At 56.5% G+C, this 25425-nt stretch overlaps 9 protein-coding genes across 9 annotated transcripts; 5 read left to right on the forward strand and 4 right to left on the reverse strand.

Annotated features, from left to right (window-relative positions):
• Positions 1–1637: 1637 nt before the first annotated feature.
• Positions 1638–3094, forward strand: ACO1O0_002933 (uncharacterized protein; the record flags this gene model as incomplete). The annotated part of the gene is made up of 2 exons (XM_083192394.1): positions 1638–1722; positions 1791–3094. 2 exons carry the CDS (start codon positions 1638–1640, stop codon positions 3092–3094), a joined length of 1389 nt encoding a protein of 462 aa, XP_083051451.1.
• A 249-nt stretch (positions 3095–3343) lies between these two features.
• Positions 3344–6511, reverse strand: ACO1O0_002934 (ATP-binding protein; the record flags this gene model as incomplete). The annotated part of the gene is made up of 4 exons (XM_083192395.1): positions 3344–4242; positions 4317–4527; positions 4583–6308; positions 6432–6511. The coding sequence occupies 4 exons, from the start codon at positions 6509–6511 to the stop codon at positions 3344–3346; spliced, it is 2916 nt and encodes a 971-aa protein (XP_083051452.1).
• Positions 6512–6851: 340 nt separating this feature from the next.
• On the forward strand, positions 6852–8619 carry ACO1O0_002935 (uncharacterized protein; the record flags this gene model as incomplete). The annotated part of the gene is made up of 3 exons (XM_083192396.1): positions 6852–6928; positions 7022–7328; positions 7411–8619. The coding sequence occupies 3 exons, from the start codon at positions 6852–6854 to the stop codon at positions 8617–8619; spliced, it is 1593 nt and encodes a 530-aa protein (XP_083051453.1).
• Positions 8620–9040: 421 nt separating this feature from the next.
• Positions 9041–11500, forward strand: ACO1O0_002936 (P-loop containing nucleoside triphosphate hydrolase protein; the record flags this gene model as incomplete). The annotated part of the gene is made up of 5 exons (XM_083192397.1): positions 9041–9130; positions 9191–9389; positions 9450–9650; positions 9711–9903; positions 9955–11500. The coding sequence occupies 5 exons, from the start codon at positions 9041–9043 to the stop codon at positions 11498–11500; spliced, it is 2229 nt and encodes a 742-aa protein (XP_083051454.1).
• Positions 11501–11549: 49 nt separating this feature from the next.
• On the reverse strand, positions 11550–13013 carry ACO1O0_002937 (ATP-NAD kinase-like domain-containing protein; the record flags this gene model as incomplete). The annotated part of the gene is made up of 1 exon (XM_083192398.1): positions 11550–13013. The coding sequence occupies one exon, from the start codon at positions 13011–13013 to the stop codon at positions 11550–11552; it is 1464 nt and encodes a 487-aa protein (XP_083051455.1).
• A 414-nt stretch (positions 13014–13427) lies between these two features.
• On the reverse strand, positions 13428–15368 carry TRM1 (tRNA (guanine26-N2)-dimethyltransferase; the record flags this gene model as incomplete). Its single annotated transcript, XM_083192399.1, has 1 exon — positions 13428–15368. One exon carries the CDS (start codon positions 15366–15368, stop codon positions 13428–13430), a length of 1941 nt encoding a protein of 646 aa, XP_083051456.1.
• A 3143-nt stretch (positions 15369–18511) lies between these two features.
• ACO1O0_002939 (uncharacterized protein) lies at positions 18512–20128 on the forward strand (the record flags this gene model as incomplete). The annotated part of the gene is made up of 1 exon (XM_083192400.1): positions 18512–20128. One exon carries the CDS (start codon positions 18512–18514, stop codon positions 20126–20128), a length of 1617 nt encoding a protein of 538 aa, XP_083051457.1.
• Positions 20129–20907: 779 nt separating this feature from the next.
• Positions 20908–22233, reverse strand: SPO7 (Nem1-Spo7 phosphatase regulatory subunit SPO7 domain-containing protein; the record flags this gene model as incomplete). Its single annotated transcript, XM_083192401.1, has 1 exon — positions 20908–22233. The coding sequence occupies one exon, from the start codon at positions 22231–22233 to the stop codon at positions 20908–20910; it is 1326 nt and encodes a 441-aa protein (XP_083051458.1).
• Positions 22234–23214: 981 nt separating this feature from the next.
• On the forward strand, positions 23215–24845 carry ACO1O0_002941 (Alpha/Beta hydrolase protein; the record flags this gene model as incomplete). The annotated part of the gene is made up of 2 exons (XM_083192402.1): positions 23215–23445; positions 23514–24845. 2 exons carry the CDS (start codon positions 23215–23217, stop codon positions 24843–24845), a joined length of 1563 nt encoding a protein of 520 aa, XP_083051459.1.
• Positions 24846–25425: the final 580 nt, after the last annotated feature.

Raw genomic sequence — 25425 nt, forward strand, 5'->3', positions numbered from 1 at the left:
TAGAGAGAGGGAATCTTGAAACGCATGGGGGCGTACATGCCGGGGAAACCCCCACTCTCCCCGGGCTGGTCTGGCCTGGACGCCTTGAAATTGTTGAGCGCCTTTGGTGTTACCCACCATTGTCAGTTGGCATGGCAAACAGCAATGCTGGCGACGATCCAGGAGAGCCGGGACTGCTCGGAGAAGTCGGGGCTAGCAGCTGAATCATTCCACAAAATCGGCTTATCGGATCTCCTGAGAGGTCTCCAGGTGTTTGCTGGTCACGCGGGTGGTGACTGGTGAAGGCTGGCGCATGGCCCTCGGGATCGAAAGCGAGGCTTGGTCGACCTGAGACTGCGTGATGCTCAGATACGTCGTTTCCAGGAGTCATGGGGGCCGCATGCCTCTTGGGTTGGCCGTGACGGGCGGACCTTGCGTAATCATTCAGAGGTGAGGTGAGAAAGGTTGAAAGAAGGACGTCGATGTTGGGGGGGCTGAGCTTCTGAAGTCGAAAATATATGTGGGTCCTGTCATAATGACAAAGTGAGTATCCATACCGAGTTGACGTGTTTCTTTTGGGCTGTCTTGGCGCAGTGTCGAACAAGTACGCGTGCCGAAGCCCTTGGATAGCGGTAAGAGAAGTTTATCCTCCGTCCTTTGCAGAGTTCTTGCTATCAGTTGATTCACGTACCCTAACACTATCGGTGCCAAATGTCACCTTATTTTCCGCGCAAGACATATGCAAACGGGTTTTATGCGAGAGATAATAAGTCAATACTACGAAGTAGTCCTCAATCTTCAGATCTCACTCGGAGAAGGGAACACTTTAGATCCAAACGCCATGTTAACAAGAGCATTCGTTCTCATGTCCCAACCGCACCCCTTATAGTTCTGGAGTTCGAGATGGAACGAGTGGATAATGTTGTCCGTATCGTCTATTGTCAGTTATAAAGGGGAAAAGTAATTCAAAGATGACGCAGTGGTTTAGGGGATACCTATACTCCGTACGGAGTTGCAGGCGTGGTGGTTTTGATGAGGCGTTAGTCACGTGATTAGTTGATAACCCATATTTTTAACAGGCTGCCGGACCTAGAAGTGGGCCATTTGTGACAATTGTTCAAGGGCGATGCCGCAACTTTTGTTCCTTGGGCACGACTAACAATTCTGCCCGATGCCTGGTGTCGAATTTGGTTTTTAATTGAGATGGCACGCTTCCACGGTGTACGTGAATAAAAACAGCGTAGGACTCCCGAGGCTGGATGTGAGGGTGCACGAGTGGAATGAGTGCGGTTAGTAGGTTCAATAACTTCTAGCTGTGGCCGAGTTCAGGGCACAACCCAAGTGAAGTGAGCTAATTGGGTATATACTCGTTTCTGTGGCTTCGTCTTGTTCGTACGAATACTACCCAAAAGGCAGGATTGTAATGGGGACCTTGGGTCTAATACTTCGTACTTGGTAATCGCTGTAGTGGTGGCAGGACACACAGCCCCATGACAAAAGATGAGCCATGATGGCGGGGCGACCCGTCAATCACGAATCTGCTCGAAGGCTTTACGAGTCATCGACGGAATCAAACTTCAAGAACCAGCGACCACCAGCTTTGCCGCTCCCGGCTTTGTCTCTGTGTATCGCAGCGCGACATCATCGCCGCCACGGGAATGCCTAAGAAAAGGCAGCATTTCAGGTCCTTCAAGCCCATTGCGCCAGCCTCGCCGGCGTTGGCGTCATCGTCAAATAGTTCTGGTGAGTGAGCATTTGAACCCTGCTGGGATGTATTCAGACACCACAGTCTCACAAGTCGCGTGTCCCAGACAAATCCTCTGGAACCAGGAGTGTGAACGACCTGCTCGCCAACTTGCGCCGCTCGTCCGCAGGGCCGTCAACGCCGCGTGAGCCAACAGCAAACTCACCCAGTGTTCACCCGGTCATCAGGGACATCCTCCAGATACCAGAGACTCCCGCCCCGGCACCTAGGAGGCGGGCAAGGCCCCGATTCGACGTCAATGGCCGCAGGTTACCCGCTGGACCGCCTCCACCGCGCAGTTGGGTCTCTTCTCGCCAGGACTATGGCGCCCTCAGCTATACATCTCGGCCCTCGAGGCTGAATTTGCCTACGGGGGAACATTCAACACTACCTGGTGCCTACTCACCCGACAGAGGGAGTCTCATAGACCTGGTCCTCCGCAATTTAGCTGTAGACTGGGAATTCCAGCGCGTCTACAACCAGTACCACCTCTACTTCCTGCCCGATCACCTGAAACCGCCTTTGATCCGCCTAATCTCGATAAGCCACGGCGTGTCGCTCTCCGACCTAAAGCTCCTTCTCCTGCCTCCAGTTGAGGCCTCTGACGACGCGGAGTTTGGGGATGAGGCCTCGGTCTCTCAGGAGGTGATTTGCCTCGACCTATCAACATCGCTGGGGCGGTCGATCGGACTCAAGGAGGTGACCGACTTCCTATTCCTGGCCCGCCAAGATGTGAAATTAGAGGAGCCCGAAGACTCGTGGGATTCTGCGGCGGAGAAACCCCCAAGCGTTCCTCCCGTCCTGCTCCCCAACCTCACCCACCTCTCGCTGGCCCTGGACCCCGACCACGCGTCGGGCGGGTCATGGAAGCAGCTCCTTGCACTCGCATCCAAGGCCTCGAGCATCACGCACCTCAGCCTCGCCTATTGGCCGGACCCCTGCCTCACGCCCCGAGCGCGGTACACGTCCGTCACGTCGCCCGCCACGGGGCGGAGCGTCCCCTACGCCGGCACCAGCTACTACTCGCACTCGCTGGACCGCGACTGGAGCGAGGCGCTGCTGGTGCTGCGCAAGCTCAGCCGCAGCCTGTACGAGCTCGAGTTCCTGGACCTGACGGGCTGCGCGCCGTGGTTCCATGCGCTCCTCGCCGAGTCGGATCACGACCGCGTCGACTGGGCTGGCAGCTGGGGCAAGATCAGCGAACTGAGGCTGTACACGGGGTGGAGGCCGGGGGAGGATGCCTTGACGTCGGAGCAGCTGGCTCATGTGGAGGCCTTGGCGACGGCGGAGAGGGTGGAGAGGCATATTAGGACGATGAGGGCCGGAAAGGGGAGGTTCATCAACGTCGAAAGAGATAGACTTGAGCCCTAGGTTCTTAATGAGTTATAATCGTTGTGGTAAAATTTAGTATTAGTATTACCATGTTGGACCTTTACTGGTATGGAAATACCTAAAGTGCCTGCTGCTAAATAGAAATGGCGCGATCCACTCGTTGGGCGTCGTCGCATACGTCTTTGATATACTTCATATTTCAAGGTAATGACTGGATATAAGGCCGTGATATAGAGAATGAACGAAGAAACGAAGAAAACGAAAACAAGACATGATTATAGCCATCGTTCATCGAATCCCTTCTCCGCGTGCCACCTCGTCATCAGTAAAGTTGTCCCGCACCGTCTCCAAATACTTATCGAACCTCCTCGAAACCTTGATGACATTCTCAAGATGCTTATACGACATCTGCTCGTCTTTGAACTTGGCCAGCTGCCGGGCCGTCGTAATAGAATTGCGGATCTGTCGTCCATTCATCTCCTCCGCAGATAGCTCGGCCAGATGACGCTCGATATCGCCGAAATTGATGCTCTTCGTCTTCTCTAGGCTGCGTGTTCCCTGATCGGCAGACCCATCTATGGCGCTCTCCCTCTCTGGTGTTTTCAGCCGATTCAGAAAGTTCCGCCAGATCGTGCGGCGCTGGGATTTGTCTAGGGTCTCGTAATGCAGAGAAAGCTGGATGCGAGATTTGAACGCCTCATCAAATGTCCCGACTCGGTTCGAGGTCAGGATCAGGATGCCCTCGTAGTACTCGAGCACGCGTAGAAAGACGGACACCAGGGCGTTGCGCTCGAGATCGGTCAGAGTTCGCTGCTCCAGGAAAACATCGGCCTCGTCTAGTAGGACGACGCAGTCCCAGATCTTTCCAAGATGGAGGACCGACTCGAGATACTTCTCAACTGCCTCCGGTTTGGTCCCAATGTCTCCGCAGGTAACACGGAAGAGAGGCTTCTCCGCCATTTCCGCCACACTCTCGGCGGTGAAGGTCTTACCCGTCCCCGGCCCTCCGTGAAGCAACATGATCAGCCCATTCCCTTTCCCCTGAATTAAATCTGTACTTTGTTCGGTTCCGAGCCTGCTGGTTATGAGCGCTTGGACAAGATCCTTTGTTTCCTCATCGATGACGAGGTCCGCGAAGGCTTGCTTGTTCCACCCCACGTCTTGGACTCGGTTGACTTCTAGATCTTCTGTGTAGTGAACCGGTTAGTCCTAAACTATCACGGGCCACTGATTCTAAGACAGCCCGAGAACTTCCACTTACGCCACTTTTTCTGTCGAAGATTGTATCCTATGAGGGTGTTGGGGAAGGCGAATATCTCGGGGCCTGACGGCGGAGTATCGCACAACATAGCCGAGGCGTCTATTTCTTTCCGACCTGGATCGGTGGCCCTTGAGTGCGTAGTTACGAACTTTGGGGAGTTGGAGTGAAGCTCCTTGTATGTATTGAAATCAATCATGTATCTTTCGCCTTGCTGACAGTCAATGTTAGTAGTGCTTGGTTCAAGGATATGCATCGCCCCAACTCACCCCAAGTAGGTCATTCTTGGCTTTGTCTTCGTAGGCAATTAGTTTTTTATTTCGACAAGCCCAGACCATACGCCCACACCGATCGAGCTCGGCACGAACATCAGCATTTGCAAATCGTAGCGGCAGAACTCTGAGTTTCGCTATGTCAACCTCGGGATGATCTTGATCGAATTGGAATTCAATGGGAAGGATAGTAGCCGAACGGTAAAATCGACCATCAAATGCGTATGACCACCCCGAGACGGACCAATACGCGGATAATTTCCTCCGCTCTTGTCCCCGAGATCGCTCATTGTACTGGAGTCGTCCGATGCTCCTAGTCCACGAATCGGCAATATACCCCTGGATGCTCTTACTATCTCTTGACACCAGAACCTCTCCTGGTACCACAAAGAAGGGCATTGTTGAGTGAGAGACGTACCCGCGGGCAAACTGGTTGTCGGCCTCAGCGTAAACATGGTCATAGTGTTGGTCAATCCAACCTGTGAGCAACCGCATCTGGCTCCTATGGGGCTCCGGTATTACCTGGAGACAGTCCGGGGATCGGAATTTGTACCAGAACAAGAATGGGGAATACATCAAATTGGTCGATCTCCAGTTTGGAAAGTCCACCTCGAGGGTTGGTTGAGCATGCAGAAAGGCGTCCACTGCGGCGACCATCTGAGGGGATAGTAGCTTAATTGTCTCATTAGCTGGAACTGGCTCCGGAAGCATAGTGCCTTCGACTCTGGCCTTCTGTATCGCTGTCGACTGATGGTCGTGTTGGTAATTTTTGTAGACGACAAAGGCCACGTCGGGCCTCTGGCGAAGATACCCGGTCTCATCTGAGAGGGGTGAATTTCCCCTGAGGCGCAGATCATGGTGATTGTCAAAGGTCCACGATGGTTCCACAAGGTAGGTTGCATCTTCGCCCTCAATCTTGTGGAAGACGTGCCAGCTGCTAGACCCCAAGGCCTTCTGGAGGCTTCTGAGATGTTGAATATGCTCTTCCAACTGGGCAATCTGATCAATTTTCTGCTGAGCTTGGGCACTGGAGGGCTCTCCATGCGTCCTGAGATCAACCGCATCGGCCGATGCAAGCGTCGTGGGTGCCTGGCTATGTTGCAAGTTGGCGTCCATTGTATTGCCTATGTCCTCTTGTTCTTGTCTAGCCATCAGAAGTCTCTTCTTATTTTGTTGTTCTAGTAGCATGAGTTGCATCTGGTAATCCTGCAATGCGAGGTTGCCAACTTTCGGCTTATTCTCCTCGGGTCTGACCAACTGGCGGTCGCCTGGCTGGGAAAGGACTGAAAGGAGCTCCTTCTCAAATGCACTCTCTTTTGTCTGATCCCGAGAGATTGTGATGTTTGTGATATATTTGACGTGCGGGTCTTTATCCGCAACATCTAGATGACGCTCACGAAGCTGTTCCGAGGCAAGAGATGCTTGAGAGCTTTTATCGGAGAGATGAGTGGAATCGCTTTCTCCTTCGTCATCGGGTTGTTCTTCTTCATCCTCCTCTTCCCCCTGTTCCTCCGACTCAGCAACTGATCCACCGCCGTCTAGGTAGTCAGCATCCAAACTCTCGAATTCGTTATCGCCCTCATCCCTATCCTCGTCGTTTGGTGCACTGGCACTATCGGCACCAGTGTTGATGTCCTGGTCCTCTTCCTGGGTAGGACTATTGAAGTCTCTGTCGTGGCTTGCCGACCAAAATCCTGGAGTCCAGTCGCCCAAGGCAATCAGCCTCTGGGGTGGCTCTTGGCCGGTTCGCCCGGGGAAGAAGTTGGGGTTTGTTGGGGACGCCAGGACGGTGGTTTCGCGGCGCGATGTCAATGGGGATAATCGGAAGAGAAGCTCTTAGGTACACCCAGTAGCTAGGTAGTGCTCAAGGATGATGCCAAAGTGCACAATGGTGAGAAATGCGGTGTGTGCCTTGCAGAACAACATGGAAACAAGGCCGAGTGAACCCTGTAGACCGCCGCGCGGGGTTGAGGCGGGATTGCACTGCTGGCCGTCGGGATCCCAGTGGACCGTCACCTCAATCCTTACATATGTACGTATGTACGTATGTACGTATGCGAGGCCGTGTAGGTGGCCCTTTTGACCCGCGCAACAGGCGTGATTGGTGATTGCGTCTGCCCATGGTGGTGGTGGACGTGTCTCGCTCTCGTACAACGGAGCATCGATCTACACTGACGCCATACCTAGTAGCTTGCCTTGACAAACATTCCACTTTCGGTACAACATAATAAACCCTCCCGGAGGAGCTCTATAGACCATTTAAATCATGCAACACTCCCCATCGCCGCCATCAGACTACCTGCGCTCGTGGTACTCGACATGCGTCAATCCCGAGCAAGTCAAGTAAGCCTCTTGAGCTGGACCATACAACAGCCAGGTCACAGGGAATGGCCTTACATGTGCACTTCCTCTAACAAGACACTCGAATCTCTGCAGAAACTATGCGTCTCCAGTGGCGCAACAGGCCTTCCAGGAGGCAGTCAAGCGCTTCGCGTCAGACATGACCAGCGACGCCGGAAAGATCAACATAGCCATGACTGCCACACGTATGGAAGACATCCAGGCTCTCTTGCGCGACTCATTCGCCAAGTACTCGGACGAGCGAAAGCATCCCACTGCGAGAAAGTGGCTCCAGCGCGCCGTTTCCAAAATACACCACTATGGGAACATCCTCGACGTCTTTGTGCAGCATCATCCCGAGTATGTCGCTCTTGCATGGGGATCCATAAAGCTCCTACTCGTTGTAAGTTGAGCTTGATGGAGGGGCGTTCGCCCGTCAATAACGAGCAGTTCACCCGCTGATGGACCGTGTCAAGTCTGCCCAGAACCACGAGAACACCATCTGTCTCCTGTCAAAGGCTCTCTCCCAGATCGCTTCCTCGCTTCCCCGCGTGGAGCTGGCCGTGATACTCTATCCCACAGAAAGAATGAGGGTCGCTGTGGGAAACCTCTATGCCAATCTCATCCGATTCTTCATCCGCGCCCATGAATGGTGTAGTGAGGGGTCATTGCGGCACATGATCCATAGCATCACTCGACCTGTCGAGTTGCGATACAAGGATCTCCTCGCGGACATTGCCGACGACGCTCGCGAGATCGACCAACTCGCCGTGTGGGGCTCCCACGTGGAAACCCGCGAGATCAACCTGAAGTTGACAGACATTGCCACCAAACTGGACTCGTACCATGTCTTGCATTCTAGCTCGTTATTGGATACGAACCAGAGGCTCTCAGACCTGCAGTTCTCTCAAATCATGTCTCACGTTTCCATGGGGAAGCTCGGAGACCCCCTTGGGTCATACCGATTCAACCAGTCAATACAGAGGCGAAGGAGCCGTAGCGGCGGCTTGGAGACGACAAACAAATTCTGGCAGTCGCCCAAGCTGACCAACTGGTCGTCCATCCAGAAGTCCAAAGTGGTCATCATGTCGGGAAACTTCCGGGCCCGCTTCGCCATGAGAAACTTTTCCCTAGAGATAATTCAACAGCTGCGGTCACAGCATATTCCCGTTCTCTGGGTGCTCCCGGGTCCCAAGGGCGACAAATCCGAAGCCACGGGGGTCTCAGCCATTGACCTCTTCAAGAGCCTGATCCACCAGGTGTTGCAGCTAGAGAAGGATGTCATGACCGAGAGTGGGATGGCTCTTCAGTGTGCACAGTTCCATAGATCCACCACAGAGCAGGAGTGGCTCCAGCTCCTCGGGTCTGCGCTGCTTCGGGCTCGTTCTCAAGTGTATATGGTCCTTGATCTCTCCATACTCGACAGGACTCTGCAGCACCCGGACGGCTTCTCGTGGCTTGCGGCGTTTCAGCAACTGTTCACTGAGATTGCGAAGCGGTCATCGAATTTGCAGGTTAAAGTGCTACTTCTTTGTGACGGACCCGGTCAGTGGATGCAGAATGGCCAAAGGGCTTCCCCAGACGTGGTTGTGCCTGTCAAGGTTACTCAGACAACGGTTCGTAGGAAGAAGCGAGGGCCAGATCCGCCAATGCGCTTCACCATCCGTCCGTCCGGAAGCTCCCGGGGCAGCTGAACAAGTCTGTGGCGAAACGCATCTCTCTTAGAGGGCGAATACGTACGTACAATATTACCATGCAAGAATGGCTTCGTGTTCTGCCGTTGAGATGTTTCTGGGGGAAATGATTTGGGGTTAGCGCAAAGATGAGCGGCGTGAGTCACCCTGAGTCTCTCGATCGATGCGGAAGGAACTCCCCCCCCCCACATGGTCCCGTTCCATGCCAAGCGAACTCCTCAATGAGAAACTCAAATGGGTTGAGAGCAGAATGGTGAGTGTGTTAGACCTTTAAGAACACCGTCTGTATTTAAAACGACACGCCGGACACCGAGCAATTAATTTAGACGCATCTCCGAGCGCGTCTTGACTTTGCGAGCACGATAACCACCTTCTTTAAGATCTGTGCCTCCCAAGGCTCACATGGTCACCGACTGCCACGATGACGTCGATGGACTCGGAGTCTGCCATGACCATCCTCTGCACCTCTAAGCAGACCCGCTTCCACATCGACTCGCCCAACTACCGGGAGGTCAGCACCAGAGACTGATGCACCCAAAAGATCCCGGCCAGATTGCTGACAAGACGATAGCTCGACATCGAGGGCCTCAACATCACCATCGCCCCAGCTCCTAGCGACAGCACCACCACTGGGGGCAAGACGGCAACCAAGGCCAGGGGGAAGGGCAAGGGTAAGGGCGAAGGCATAGAGATCCTCTCCAACGCCAAACTTCGCCTCAAGGAGGGTCAGCGATATGCTCTCGTTGGACGCAACGGCACGGGCAAGTCGAGTAAGGGACCCGCCACGCGCCAGAGGGCCAGCCTCGGGGACTAACGGTGTATTCCTGCAGCGCTGCTCAAGGCAATCGCCGAGAAGCTGATTCCAGGAATTCCCGAGGACACGAGGGTTTCGCTTCTGCAGCAGACCAAGCTCACCGACGATGCCCCGAGCGACACCAAACCAGGGAGCAAGGACCAGCGTGGGCCGACTGTCCTACAAGAAGTTGTCGACCGGGCGACGGCCAAGAACGCCGTCGAGCAGGAAATCAGGGGTATGATCTGATAGGGCTTTCTAATATATGCTCTCGACCTATTCGCTGATATTTCCAAAGCCCTCTCCGATGGCGTAGATGCGTCAGATCCGCACGCCCCTATTCGAGCACTGAGGCGGCTCAAGCACGAGCACCTCCAGAAGAAGCTGTTCCGCCTGGACAAGGATGCCAGACTGAGGAGCGGTGCGCGAGGCATGCAAGCCCGGAAGGCCCTTGTGGCGTTCGAGAAGGTCGTGGCCGAGTCCAGCACGCTGTAGGTGGCTCCGAGCATCATGGAAACCCCTGACGAAGTTAACATGCGTAGACTCGAGCAGCCTAGCGAGGAGATATCACCAGAGGCGCTCCAACGGGAGACCCAAGAGGCGGCCGACATGCTGGCCGAGCTGCAACTCCAGGTTGAGCCAACTCGCCTCGCCGAGATCGAGTCCAAGGCCAAGAGCATCCTAACCGGTCTCGGCTTCTCGGATGCCTATATGGAGAAGCCCATCGCCAGCCTGTCTGGTGGGTGGCACATGCGCGCCGCCCTCGCCACCTCACTGCTGCAGGACACGGACATTCTCATCCTCGACGAGCCCACCAACTTCCTCGACCTCCTGGGTATCCTCTGGCTGCAACGCTACCTCAGGTCCCTTGAGGACGTGCCCTCCGCCCCGACCCTCATCCTCGTCTCTCACGACCGCGACTTCATCACCCTCTGCACCGACCTGCTCATCCTCAAGGACAAACAGCTAACCTACTTCCATGGCGACCTCCCCACCTACGAGGCCTCACAGTCGGAGCGCAAGCTCTGGCTGACAAAGATGAAGGACGCCCAGGACAAGCAGCGCGCCCACATTGAGAAGTCCATCGCCTCCAACAAGGCCGCCGGCAAGGCCAACGACGACCAGAACAAGCTCCGCCAGGCCAAGTCGCGCCAGAAGAAGCTGGACGACCGCATGGGGCTGCAGGTCAGCGCCAGGGGCGGGAGGTTCAAGCTGAACCGCGATCTTGCCGGGTACCATCTCACGGCCCGCGACGACATCGACATCCCCCCCGAGCAGCGCCCCGTCGTCATCGCGCTGCCTGAGCCCTTGGAGCTGCGCTTCCCGGGGTCTCTCATATCGCTCGAGAATGTCTCCTTCCGGTACTCCCGAGGCGCGCCGCTCACTCTCCAGGACATCAACCTGACAGTCGGCATGGGCGACCGCATCGGCCTCCTCGGCCTCAACGGCGCGGGCAAGTCCACCCTCATCAAGCTCCTCGTCGAGGAATCCCGCCCGACCTCGGGCACCGTTACCAAGCACCCGCGCCTGAAACTAGGCTACTACTCGCAGCACGCCGTCGAGGCCCTGCAGGCACTAGGCCGCGCCGACCCGCAGCTCACGGCGCTGTCCCTCCTGACGCGCGAGGTCGACGGGGCACTGGGTGAGGGCGAACTGCGCGGGCTCCTGGGCCAGCTGGGACTCCCCGGACGGGTCGCATCGGACGTGCCGCTGACGAAGCTATCGGGCGGGCAGCTCGTGCGGTGTGAGTTGGCGAGACTCTTCTGGAAGAAGCCGCACTGCCTCGTGCTGGATGAGGTGACGACGCATCTAGACTATGAGACGGTGACGGCGCTGCGTGAGGCTGTTTCGGACTGGGAGGGTGCGGTGGTGCTGGTCAGCCACGATCGATGGTTCATGCGCGGGGCGGTGGAGGGGCAGGTGGACGAGGACGAGGAGGCGAGTGATGGGGGGGATGATGAGGATGAGGTGGCAAGGCGGAGGTTAGTGTACAGGCTCAAGGGGGGTAAGATGAGTCTGCTGGAGAAGGGTGTGGATGAATTTGAGAGGCTAATGGAGAGGAGAGTCACGAGGCTAATGGCAGCGTGAGGTATAGGCATCAGCATATTTGTATATCCGGTTTCTATATCTCCAGGACTTATGCGCCCTTGAGGACGGATGGATTGACCAGGACTTGGAGAGGGGTCTTCTCTAGTCTTTTCACAGTCATCTGCCCACCTGCTGGCACCTCCACCGTCGTTCCGTCGACGCAGACCTTGCGCCACCTGGCAGCCTTGTCCTTGATGGTGATCTTGATCTCGTCCACATCCTCGTAGTAGACCCTTTCCCCATCATCCCACTTCGCATCAACATGCTTGCCCCCATCGTACGCCCCCTGCATGGCTTCCATGGCACGCACGCCGCCAATGTTACCAAAGTGCACCGTCCGCAGCTGGCCATCGAGCGGCTTGCTCGCCGGTGAGATGGTAAACGCCCGCTCCAGGTTCGACACCATGGTCGTGAGCACATAGGCGTGCTCCTCGCGCGGGAGGGCCTCCAGACCGGAGGACCCAGGCCTGCGGACCTCAACGTGGGCGGTGTACGGGTGCGACTCGCGCAGCAGCTCCTGTGCGACCATGCCAAAACGCTTGGCCCCGTGGACGCGGTGCTCGGGGGTGTCGCTCTCGTAGACGAGGCTGGCGTGGAAGCCGTAGCTCGCCACGATGGCGCCGTCGAGGTGCGAGACGGGGTGCACCTTGGCGTCTGCCAGCTGTCCGTCGTCACCGACGGCGCTGCTGGACCCAGGGGGCACGACATGGGCGCCGGGGGAGAAGGACGCTCGGAAGACGGGGAGGTCGGCTGGCGAGCCCTGGAAGAGCGTGCGGAGAGCCAGGACCAATGGCGAGGGCCCGGGACTGGAGTATGCAGGCTTGTGCAGAGAGTGGAACAGAGCGTTGCCCGTGCCCAGCGGGAGAAGGGCGATCAAGGGGAGGGGTGTTCTCAGGATGTCATCGTCGCGGCCATTCAAGAGGTCGACCACGCCGCCATCGCCGCTGAGTAACACGATGGTTCTGGACTTGACTACGTCGTTGGGTGATTCGCTAGCCGAGGACCACAGGCGGCGTGCGAAGTTGGGGACACTATCAGCATCCTGTGTCATGAGGATGTTATCCTGCGCCTCGGACGGTGTACCAAACTCCTCCTGCACCAGCTTCCAGAGTGGTTGCAGCACATGACCCCAGAAGCTCGAGGCGAGACCCGTCCCGGAGTTGGTGGAGACGAGGATGTCGACCTGGCGGCCAATATCGGAATGCAGATGGGAGGGCAGCTTGTTGATGAGATGTGCCTGGGCGAGTTGGTCTGGCACCTCGTCGCTTCTGAGGAGCACAAGCTCAAAGGGAGGGACCGACTCGCCTGTCGCTTCTCTCAGGCAGCATATTATGAAACCTTGGCCCTTTGTGACCGATGGCAGGATGAGCAACACATTGTCAATGCTGAGTTGAAAGTCGGGAGTTGACGCGGTCCATGTAAGATGGCCGTTGTGGACTTGGACGTTGTCCGCGGCCACCACTTTGGGAGAGGATGGGCTTGGGCCGGAGGGGGCCTCTTTGTCGGCAGCCATAGCAGGATTCAAGTAAGCAGGGGTTCACGGCAGACCAGAAGTTGAGTGAGAGTGGGAAACTTGGCAATGCTACCACGAGTTGGATGTTGGTGGAGGTCCGCTATTATTAACGTGCTTGTGAGAGGTATCTGTCAGCAACGTTGGGGCGTGGGACAGTCTGACAGTGGCACTGGTCCACACAAACCGCCAAAATGCTCCCCAAAGCCTCAAAGCCACCCCTCAAGTACTCCTCTGGAATACCATGCCCCAGCCAGCCCGAACCGAGTATCTGGAACAGAGCTTGCATTGGGCACCCTAGAGACTTTGGCAGGCATTGATCGCAGGCAAATACCATTACGCACATGGTCATGGGGCCGGGAACTTGGTCTCACAAAGCCATTATTTGAGCATAGACAAGAGCGCTTACGAGCTACATCATTGAGGCTTGGCTTTGTTCAACGGGCCCCAATTCTTCTCCGGGTTCGCTTGGTATCGCACGAGTCGCTGGGCTTCGCTCCGGCGTCCGAGACGTGCCAGGTCTTCATTGAAGACCAGCGTCTTCCGCAACTCTTCCTCTGTCGGTGGTGCTTGCGATCGCTCGGCCTCGTTCGACTTGAGTTCTGCATCGCCATTGGCCGGGTTGCTAGGCTCCTCCTGTTTCTCGACATCTTCCATTTTGGAGTCTTCGTCTTTCGACGCTGCCTCGTTGCTGGTAGGCTGCTGAGCGTCGGCGCTCGGTTCATCCAGGAGCCCGGCATTCTTCAGGATTTTGTATCCAGGCATTGCCGGTTTGTATTTAGAGGCCTTGATCGGGGCCCTCTGCCGAATCCACTCCGTCATCACCCACCAAATGGTTGACCAAGGCGCATCCGTCTTTATGCTTCCTGGTCGGCAATGGCTGCGGGTGACCCTGTATCCAAGATGAATCAAAGCCCCACGAAACAGCTCGTCCGGCGGCGACGAGCAGGATAGGGAACCAGCAAGCTTGGCGGAGATAAAGTAGAACGGGTAGGGGTCGATGGCTGCAGCGGCGTCTTCCTTTGGACTGACCTTTGCCACCGGTTCCAAAGAAGGAAGAAACTCCTCAAGTGCGGTATTCAGCATGCCCTTGAGCCGCGGCACGGTGCCATACACACTTGGGTCGGCGTCGGGAAGCTGGTCGAGAAGTTGCTGCACGAATTCGGGCGAATGCAAGCGGCCACCATACATCGGCCCGTTGATGTGAGTCTTGATGCCGCAGTGGGAACAATGCTGGTCCGCTGTTGGGCCCTTAGCCATACCGTGCTTGTAAAAATGTCCCGAGCCTTTCTTATTTGGCGCAGTCCTGCTCTTCATCAACTGCTGAGTCTGCCAAGCACCACATCCCGAATCGCAACTGTAGACCAGCATGGTCTTGGAACCATGGAATTTGACGGCTTGCGGCGACCGGGTCACTTTGACAAAGACTTTGATGTAGAAGTCGATGGACAGCGAGAGAAGGGGCTCAATATCAAGGCCGTACCGTGCTGCGGACGAAGCTATCGCATGCAGGATCAAACGCAGTCCAACTTCATGGGAGTGCATGCCCTTCACAGGGGTGCCGCCATATAGAGAGAAAGCCTTCTCACACCAGCTATGACCCGCCCAGATGGCACTGTCCGTGCAGGTAATGCACAAGAGCCCGCCATCGTCCCGCACAGCCTGCACCGCGGCATCGAAGAAGGGTGCTCCGGTGCCGTAAGGGTCAAGGTCGACGACGTCCCACTTGTTCGACCTGTTCGGCTGCCCTGGGCGATCGCTTTTTGACAGGCTTTCCGCAATGGAACGATACATGACCGCAAGGGCGTCGTCGTTGGTAACTTGGATCTTGTCCTCGAGACCGTTGTGTGCGACGTTGGCCTTGATCGACTCTGCTGCCGATGCGGACAAGTCGTTGGCCGTCACCGATGTGACAAAGGGGATCTCGTGAGCATATCGCAGAGCTCGGAGACCGGATGCTGATAATGCATCAAGAATCTTGAATGAAGGTTCAGGCACATGTTGAGAAGATTCCGCCGGTTCAGATTGCGCCGGGGCCTCGGACCCTTCTGGCTTCGGCTCGGTGGCGCCCTCTTGCTCATCTTCATCTCTCTTTCTCTTCTTGCCCTTCTTCTTGATGCGATCGTGATGCTGCCGTTTGCGTTTGAGGGCCGCCTCGCCGTATGTCTTGATCGCCAGGACGGAGAGGTCGCGGTTGAACTGCTGGATCGGGTTGTAAAAGACCTGCTGAACCTCGCCCGTGTCTTCCCCAATCTTGGCGCCCTGTGGGACCAGAATTGTGGCCTTCCCCTCTTTCACCGTCCTGAACTCCTTGCCGCCCTGCTCGGCCATGCCCGTGGAAATCGCATCGGAGGCCATGTTTGCGCTCAGTCTTTGAGCCACTCGAAAATGTGTGGATTGCGCCGAGAATGCCCTGGAATAGCGGTCGACAGTGAGGCGCGGCGCAATCCTCAGCGAAATTCCTCTAGCGGTGGCTGGACGAATAACCCGCAGGATGGATGCGCTCCCCGTTGAAAGCATCCGAAATTCACTCGGTGGGCATAGTGGTGGGCGAAGCTCGAGATCCAAGCAGGTCAAAAATTCGGGTATTCTGCCAGGCCCCACCGAGGGCGGTGAAGGGGCCCTGCAAGCGCCACGTCGCAGACTCCCAGCTCTACCGTTTGTGGCTGCACCCCGTAATAAAGCCTCGAGGCTGTCGCCGAGGCGGATATCCTGGCCGCAGTGCTTGGCAAACCCAACGTCAACCGTACTATAATATTACCTTTGCCGGATTCGAGTAGAGGCATCATTAGCAGCTTTTTTGTTAGACAAGACTCACCACATATTGCTCAACTCAAAGGCCCAGAACCAAGAAGCAGCTGGTAGGTTGCCCTACCTGGGAAGGGGCTACCTGCCATCACCATCAACAAGGGGGGGGGAGGGCATCGTACGGATAACGAGGTTGTTCTTTCCTCCCTTCTGCCCTCTGACAGACATCACTGTCATTAGTAGCACCTTAAAACCACCAAAATGTTCCAGATTCCCAAAATGAGTTTAAAAATCTTCCGTCCCCATTAAGGGGCTACCAACCTCTCACACCACCTACAGAACCTCAAGCCGTCTGCTAAGGCCAAAGTCCCCCCACCATGATCCAACAAACCAGCATTCAAATCAAGCCGTTGTTTGTTTCAAGTGGCAATCTGTTCTGTTTCTGACCCCGAGATCTCGGAGCTGTGGTGCGACATCAAGCAGTCTCAGATTGATACCACCAGACCTAAGGAAGAACTCCAGGACAGAGCCCCGAGGTCCTCGGCCGGCCCTGGTAATGGTGACGGTAAGATCCCCTGGGATAGATTTCTCGATTACTACTAGTTGGCACGGGATTTCTAGCGTGCGGTGAAGGCACCGCGCGGGAGATGTTTTAGCGGCGGCCACCTAGTGGTTTAGTGTCTAGAAGACGCATCATGTCCGCCCAAGCGACTTCTTTCATCTAGTACTCGTAGTCTATGCCACTAGCATAATTGACGCTGGATACGCTGGATGCTCATGGGACACGATGATCTCGCTCCCCAGTGGCACTGCCTCGACGGGTCTCGGGGCCCAGTCATCCCCAGTCAAAATGCCGATCACGGTCCTCGGAGAGCTGCGAGCAGGATCATCGCCATCTTCCAAGGCCGGTCAGCCGGTTCGCAGAATAGACACTGGTTAGCGAGCTCGGGGACCACATCTGCGAGATGCTCGACTGCAGACTCGCTCGTGCTAATCAGACTACACGAAAAGATCATCGCAGGCTGCTTTGACCGCTTCCAAAGAGCAAGAGCAACCTTATGAGCATAGGCCAACATGTCGGTGACGTGCAATTCGAACTGTCGAAAGGAGACGCTGCAGAGCGTGCGGCTACTCCGGCATAGCACCGTCATGGATGTCGAAAGGAGGCCCGGCCACCCGCCAAAAAGAGTCTACAAGGCTGCAAGGGACGATTGAAAAGGTATCCGTAGAGCGGAATAAAACCAACACGTTGAAAATTGAATGTCGGCTCTTGTGGAGTTGTGGAGATGCTGCAAAGTGGTGGGAAGGCTGTCAAGGTCAGGCCGTGATTGACCCGATTCTTGCTCGATTTGCAACGGAATCAAAGACCGCATACAACTGCCCTTATCAGGTTATCTATCGACAAACAGCGCGGGACATTGCGCGAGATCGGGCCCGGGCGACGAAGTACTATAGTTGGTACTAGCAGTCGACCAGACGGGTCGTCGACTGGAAGCGGAATTATTGGCCTTGCCACGGCCAAACTAGTTAGTATTAATAAATACCAGTAGCCCGGCTTTTTTTTTATTGAAATGTGGCGCTACCGCGCGCGAAGCCACCAGGAAGCAGGCACAATTCCAGGCCATCAAAAACCTCTTCGAGAAATGGCACTAATTTCTGTCTAGCCCACCGACGCACATTATACCATTGTTACGCTATGTACGTACGGAGTACGGAGTACTACGATGTAATTTCTCCAGAAACGGGCGGGGAAACGGGAGGTGTTATGTCGACCGACGTCAATTACCATGAACGGAAGCTCGATCTCTGACTCCGTCGATAGTAGTACTGCTACCTTGTGTAGGTACAAGACGCCTAGTAATGCTCGGCAGAAGGTTTAGGCTCAGTCACAATGCGACGGTGGTTTTCCCCGTTCTTGGCAGGCGGGCGGGAAGCTTACTATGTACTTGTTGCATCAACATCGACGGCAGCAGACGTCAAGTGTCTCGACCATGCCCACATAGGATTCCCCAATCTCCATCGCAACTCACGCCATCCCGCGCCTCGTCGCTGTCACTCGCTCCAGGGCGAGCTATGACATGCGCTACAGACAGAGGTATGGCGCCTGTCGTCAGGGGTCCCGCCAACCTGGCATCCATGATCCATGGCCCCATGGGTTTGCTGTTTGCAGGGTTCTTATCGGAACGGCCAAGTCCCACCTTTCGGTTTCACGTTGGAATCCCCTGCCAGTTTTGGACGATCGACTTCCCGTAGGCATGCTTCTAGCGTCTCTGCTCTCGCCCTTGGTCACCCTTTTGCCATATTATTACCTCGTCATCAGCGACATTGGCCCAGTGCTGCTGTAGGATCCTTCGCTGAAACCACCCATTCCCTCACGTCGCGGTCCAGGGCTTTGCTTTTAGGCACCGCAACCTTGTCTCACTACCATCCTGATCTCTCAGATCGTCTTCCTCCAAGCCTCAAACTTCACTCACGCCCATTCATTCCTTCATTTCTTTCTTACTTTCTTCTCAAATCTTGTTTCAGCCTGTTGCGACGCACCGTCTGCGCGCCTCTCTTTCTTTCGGAGAGACGTGAGAATTCTCTCTCTCCCTATACGCAGCATGGCGTAGGCGTCCCGTCTCGACTCCAGTGCGAATTACATACAGCCAGCCCAACAGCCGTCCAGGGAGGCTCGCCAGCGGCTTCACTTCTTACTCTCTTTTCCTCGAGCAGAACCTCCCTAACGTACGACATTCCTTATTCTGCCCATCATGTTGTTGGTCAAGGGGCCTCTGTCCCTCAATTCGCGGCTTGGCCACGCCATCATGGTCCTGGCCATTCTCGCCCTCTTCTTCCACACCGTCAGGATAGCCAACAAGCAGCACGCCCCGAGTCCATTACTACGAGATGCAGAGGTGATACCAGAGGGGAGCACATCCCCAGAAGAGCTGTACCTGGCTAGGCTAGCCCGTGATTTGGGTCTCTCGCAGGAGATAACCTGGAGAGTGTGGAGGATTGTTCCCAGCGCACAGTCGGAGGACTGGCCGTCGCTGACCGAGGTGGACCTCAACTTTGAAGGAACCCCCCCCAAGGTCGTTGACCTGGGGTTTGCCGACCGCATGGACCTATACGCCAAGAAGAGAATGGAGCTTCCCGTCCCAACGAGCCCTCTCCTTGGCCAGGTCGACGCATCCGACTTCCTATTCGGCATCTCCACCACTTACGCCCGCATCCGGGATCGCGACTTTGCCATGATCAAGGCATGGGCGCGGTGGCTGACCGATGGCCATCATCATAGCAACGGAGCCAGCCTGGTCATCGTGCTGAACCAGGCCAGGAACGACGAGCTCGAGGAGGTGGACCGCGTACTACAGGCAACGGGCATCGACTGCTGGGTAACGACAACAGAGGAGCCCCTGTCCATGGCCAGGAGGTATTTCGAGCTGTCTCGGATTCTGAAGACCTTTGCCGCCAATTTGGCGGCCAATGGTCAGGACAAGCGGTGGTTTGGGCTCCTTGAGGACGATGTCTTCTTCCCCAGTCTGTCCCATCTGAGGGATCGCCTCTTCTCATACAATACCGACGGCCAGCACTACATTGGCCTTCCGAGTGAGCGGCTGGACTGGGAGATGAGCAAGACCACCATTACTACCTATGGCGGCGGTGCGATTCTTCTCACACGGACGGCCATCTCTATGGTGCCCAACTTACCTTGCTTCGAAAGCAACAAGGCAGCGCCAGCATTCAAGTCGAAGCGGTGGGACGAGCTTGTTCATGATTGTCTGATGAGACACACAGACATCAAGATGAATGTCATTCCTGGCTTCTTCTCCCCCAATGACGACTCTTTGGGGTCAGAGACGGACAGCTATGAGACCGGGTTGCAGCCGCTGCTCCTTCGACGCTCCGCGGAGCGTCACTATCTCAACATCAACAAGGCACACCTCGTCACCAACGTCTGCGGCGAGTCCTGCTTCATGCAGCGCTATCTCTTCAAGGACAACTGGGTTCTCGTCAATGGCATTTCGCTGGCCAGGTACCCGGATGGGATCGAGGTTAGCCGCGGCGCCAGCCCCCCTCCGGTGCTGCGGCGAGCAGCGGACGATGACGACGTGGAACCATTCGAGCGGTCACTCGACGACGACGAACCAAGTTCACTGCGGACCCCGAACCGAGTGATTATCGAGGATGAGGCGGGGAGCGTGGACACGGCGTCGCTGGCGTGGACGGGCCGCAAGGAAATGTGGCGGCTAGTGGACGCGGCCACCAGCAAGGACCGTGCCGTGTGGCAGGCCTACGTGAAGAGGGCCGACCGCAAGGACCCAGAGTCGGACAAGAGGGACTCGGTGATAGTGCTTATATGGGAGCATGGCAAGCTGACGGCGTGATTTCCAAGGTTTGGGGCTGCTCTTTTTTTTTTAACCCCCCATCTGTTCTTTTTCTTGTCTTATTATTTTCACGGCGTTTCGGGATGATGTTGTTATACCATTCTCTATGCCTCCTCCAGGAGGCTGATAGACGAGGAGATTGCCAGGATCTCGAGGCATGGCTGGAAGGCAAACGGGCAGGTGTACAACTCCGCAAGATACCTTTTATGAAGAAACGGCCTCTCGGCATCCTCTCTCTCTCTCACTCTCTCTCTCTCTCTCTCTCCTCTATGACCATTCGTGGGAACCCCCCCCACACAAAAAAAAAGCAGTTCCTGATTGACCTTGCCCAACTCTGGTGGGCGCCTGCATATTACGTGTTTGCCGATCAGGACCGGAGCGGTCCTTTCACAATGACCTACGGCTCCGGTGGCTGGATTAAGAGGATTTTGCGTGACTAACAAGGATACAATACCTAACTTCCCAAGTTGGAAAGAGGATCGATGGTTGATCGGCACTTGGGGATTGGGGTGGGTGGTGCCGTGCAGGCTCCACGCCAAGGAGTACATACCACTACTATTGTAGCAAGTGCCGAGAATCGACAGTCATATACTACTGCTCTTATGTGTATGGTGGCGAAACAGAATAAGAATATTAGAGAGCGTCCCGGCCATCATTCACAGGTTCCGTGAGCAGTGATTGTATCAGGAGAACATTCGCCTTTGATGGATTGGCAGCCCCTAGCTCCGTAGGACCGCCACCACCACTCCGTAGATACACAGACTACTAGGTAATACGCTCTACTCTTTCTCCTCCGCTCCACCAGCCTTAGCCTTAGACCCCGTGCTCCGCAGCACCCGCCCGCCCTCCGCATCATCAGACTCGGAGACGGCGCTGGCCTCTTTGGCCAACGGCGACGACGGGAACTCGGGCGTGACGGAGCGCGACTCGGTGCCGGGCCGCTTGGGCCTAGTCGAGATAGACGACTGCTTCCTGCGGCGCTTATCCGACGCATTGGACGCCGACCGGGCCTTGCGAGTCGCGGCGGCGTGCCCTTCCTCGACGCTAACCTCGAGCACGGGCGTCTGGCTGCGCGAGGAGCTCACCGAGCCCCGGCGCACGCTGGTGCTGCTGCTGCGGCGCTTGCGCTCCTTGTCGAGGGCCGCCGGGTGGCGGGGGTGCAGTTTGTGGTTGTTGTCGTACTGGGGCGGGCGGATCTGCCGCCAGGGGAGCCACCACAGCCAGCCGTACTGCTGCTTGGCGAGTTTGCGGTTGTGATCCTTGACCTTGCGCCGCAGGAGAGCCCTACGCTCGTTCTCCCGCTCCCAGTACTCACTCCGGTAGAGCTCCCAGTTCTCGCGGAACGTGGGCGAGAAGGGCTTTGCCAGCAGGAGGAGCTTGACGTAGTCGCCACCGGGGGCCAGGTCCTCCTCGTGGCCGCCGCGCTCCTCGTCGTCGTGGGGCAGGATCAGCGTCGGGTGGTTGTTGTCGCCGGTGAGCTGCAGCTCCTTTTCCACTTCGCGCAGGAGGCCCGGCTCGACGTGGCGGTAGGATGAGCTCGCCGTGTGGGAGAAGAGACCGTAGGTCAGGAAGAAGCCAATGGTGGAGAGGGCCTCAGCGTACCAAGGGCGTCGCACCAGGACGAGCTTGCAGTTGAAGCCGCGCAGGCCCCGGTTTGATATGGCGAACCAGCGGCGGGGCCACCGGATGCCGCGCTCCCAGATGCCGACGGCCCAGATCAGGATGGCAGTGATAATGCCGCCCATGAAACAGACCTTCTGGGCGCCCTCAACAGCCCAGTAGATGGAGCCGCCCACACCGCGGCCGTCCTCGCGGGGGGCGAAGAACAGCTGGTAGCCAAAGAAGGCAATCCAGAGAGTGAGGATGGTAAGGAAGAAGGTATGGTGGCGGCGGCGGGCGCGCAGCTCGAGGAATTGGGCGCGCAGGGAGGCCTCGAGGATGAGGAGGTTGAGGTAGACCATGGAGGGAGAGTTGGGCGCATTGTTTGTCGGGTCCCCGGCCTTGCTGGGGGCGGGGAGGATGGGTGTCGTGCCGGCAGCATTCTTGACATCTTGAGCCGCGGATGTCGCAGCACCCTTGACGATGGAATCGATGTCGTCGGCCATGGTGATGAGGCTCGTGGTAGGAGACCGAGCGTGGGCTGGAGGCAGCCGATTAAGGGCAGTCGATGGCCATGCAGGAGTATCGGAGGTTTCGTGAAAGTATGTGCACGGTCGAAGGGGAGTTATCTATCGTTCAATGTTTCGTACTTTGCACAGCAGCGGGAGAGAGCCGGGATCGTTGTGTAGCGACGATGAAGCCGTTGCTGCTTGCGTGTGTGCGGTGGACGGTGATGGGTGGTGCGGATGCGTTGGACGTCATTGTGAAGGCCTGCAAAGCCCTGGAGGTCGGGCCTGAGCGAGCCCACTGCGCGCTGCCAGCATTGGATTAGGTTCAGTAATACAGTACTGAGTGGAGGGCTGATGGAAGCCCAAGTGGCCTGATGAAAGAGGCCTGAGACGCTGAGTGGTCAATAATCATAGCGCCCACATGGCGCCAACGACATCTACAGTAATACTTTTTTATAGTGCCTGCTGTAGTCGTACCTGGGCGGCTCTGGGCGGCTCTGGGCAGTGCTGGGCGTTGCTGCTGGGCCGAGGGAAGCTTGCTGTGTTGACAGTTGACAGCCTCTGGTTCCATGCTGTATGGATCCCGTCATGAATCCAATTACCGACGCCTATTCGTTCACGGGACCAGTTGAGGTATCCAAAAGCCTCAACATGACAACTGCGCCAACCCATCGATCCCATCTTTTTCTCCTTCCTCCCAACGGTTGCGTATCCACAGCCATCAACGCATCGCCCTCACAGTCGGTCGTCCTGCACGCTACCAAATACTACCTCAGGTACCGCCTGACGCTATCATAGGCGAGACGGCCCCGGATAGACTCAAAATCCGTCTCGTTGAGCGTTAACTCCGAACTCCATCCTTCTAGAGGCTCCAGCCGGCGACGCGTTTGCGCCCTACCTCCGATTCTGTTGAGCACGGGTGCCTGGGGCTTTTACAAAAGTCGCCGGGCGTCCCGTCTCCCCTCTCCCTCCTTCGGGATGCTCGCGCAACAATCTTCCACCGTTGTCCTGCGCTCGCGCATCTTCCTCGCCTCATCCATCCTTGTTGCTGGTGGCGTCAACAGCAACAACTCCACCGTTCCCCAACACAAAGCCAGCATGTCCACCACCGACGGCAGCGTTCGCGCTTCCGAAGAGTCGAGGCAGCAGAGGCCGCGACAACCTTCCATCTTCTTTCCCCTCGGCTACAAGGAGGCTGCCTACCAATGGGTGAGTTCTGAGTTCTGAACCCCTCCGGAGCTCTGTCCACGCTAGGAATCCGCTGACCGCCTCACCAGTGGACCAGTGTCACGCCGCCCATGGCGGAACGCAACGTTCTCTCTCTCATGCCCAACCTCAAAGAAGCCCTCGACACGCTTGCGAACCCATCCGCCGTCGACAAGTCGTACCCCATCGGAACCCGCGTATGGAGGCGCACCATGGTCCAGCTCTCTGGCAAAAACCGCGCCCTCAACGAGGTTTCCGTCGAGCGCGTCGGCGAGAAGGAGGAGGAGACCCTCGTCATGGTCCACGGCTACGGTGCCGGCCTGGGTTTCTTCTATAAGAACTTTGAGCCCATCACCCGCGTTCCAGGCCTAAAACTATACGCCCTCGACATGCTGGGTATGGGCAACTCGACCCGTCCGCCCTTCAAGATCCACGCCAAGACCAAGGAGGAGCAGGTCATCGAGGCCGAGAACTGGTTCATCGATGCCCTCGAGGAGTGGCGCAAGGCCCGCAAGATTGAGCGTTTCACCCTCCTCGGCCACTCTCTAGGCGGTTACCTCGCCGTCTCCTACGCCCTCAAGTACCCCGGCCACCTCAAGAAGCTGATCCTCGCCTCCCCCGTCGGCATACCCAAAGACCCCTATGCTGTCAACGCTTCCATGCCCGACCCCACCGAATCGACCCTCGAGAACGAATTCACCCAGGACCAGCAGGCCGTCAGCGAACACCACCCATCGTCGCCGCGGGCGCCTGTTGAAGAGTCCGGAGTTAATGTCACGCCGCCCAACATGCCCAAGCGACCTCTGCCGGGTTGGCTGGTCTGGTTGTGGGATGCCAACATCTCCCCCTTCAGCATCGTACGCATGACGGGCCCGCTCGGCCCACGCTTCGTCTCTGGATGGAGCTCCCGGAGATTCAACCATCTGCCCGAAAACGAGGCGCAAGCCCTCCACGACTACTCCTTCTCCATCTTCAAGCAGAAGGGCAGCGGCGAGTACGCCCTGGCCTATATCCTAGCCCCCGGCGCGTACGCCCGGCGGCCCGTCATCGACCGCATCCAGAACGTCGGCCGGCAGGTCATCTCCCAACCCGAAGACGGCAGCGGCCCCGCCGTCAAGGAGACGGGCATCCCCATCGTCTTCATGTACGGCGAGAACGATTGGATGGACGTGGCAGGCGGTCTGGCCGCCGAGGAGAAGCTCAAGCAGGCCAAGATCAAGGCGCTCCTCCACGGCACCGACGAGGAGAAGCACCGGGAGAATGGCAGCGCCAAGGTGGTCGTCATCTCCCGGGCAGGGCACCATTTGTACCTGGATAACCCAGACGAATTCAACGACGTGATACGCAAAGAGATGGAGTTGACAAAAGCGGCCGAGAAGGAAAACTCACGGAATCAGTCGTAGTCGTCCTAACAAGCGACGACGGACTTGGTGGGTTTTACATATTGGGGTTGTTATTTTTTTGTGGTTTTTTTTTTTTTTTGCAATTTCTTTTACTTCACACTTGGAGCCACGCGGCTACAAGAGCGACGAGCATGATGGGCGGCGTTGCAAAGCGAGTGTTTCTGGTTTAGATTAGCATACCTTGCCCTGTGCGGGGAGCGGGTTAGAGGAGAGGCACGAGGAGTCGGGCTTCACAAGCATCGACGCTTCTATATACATTGGATATAAACCTCCACATCTTATCAAATATCATTGCATGGTATACCCCGTTGGATACTATTCAACTCATTATCTTATGATGCTGTTGGCAGTGCGAGTGCGTCTTCAAATGATACATGTTGTCATATTGGCCACCTTCTCGTCTTAATAGAGCCAGGACGTGGGACAAGGTAATAACCAAGACTCGAGTATGTGGCTCGATTCAGTCCATGTCATAAAGATAATTTCTTATTCATATCGGAAACAACCCACCCATTGCTGGTTACAAATATGCCAGGTATAAACCGCCAAAGCAATGAAAAAGTCTAACGCTCCCCTTAAT

Source organism: Amphichorda felina, assembly GCF_050947745.1.
Source record: "Amphichorda felina strain 45539 chromosome Unknown scaffold_3, whole genome shotgun sequence".
NCBI lineage: Eukaryota > Fungi > Ascomycota > Sordariomycetes > Hypocreales > Bionectriaceae > Amphichorda > Amphichorda felina.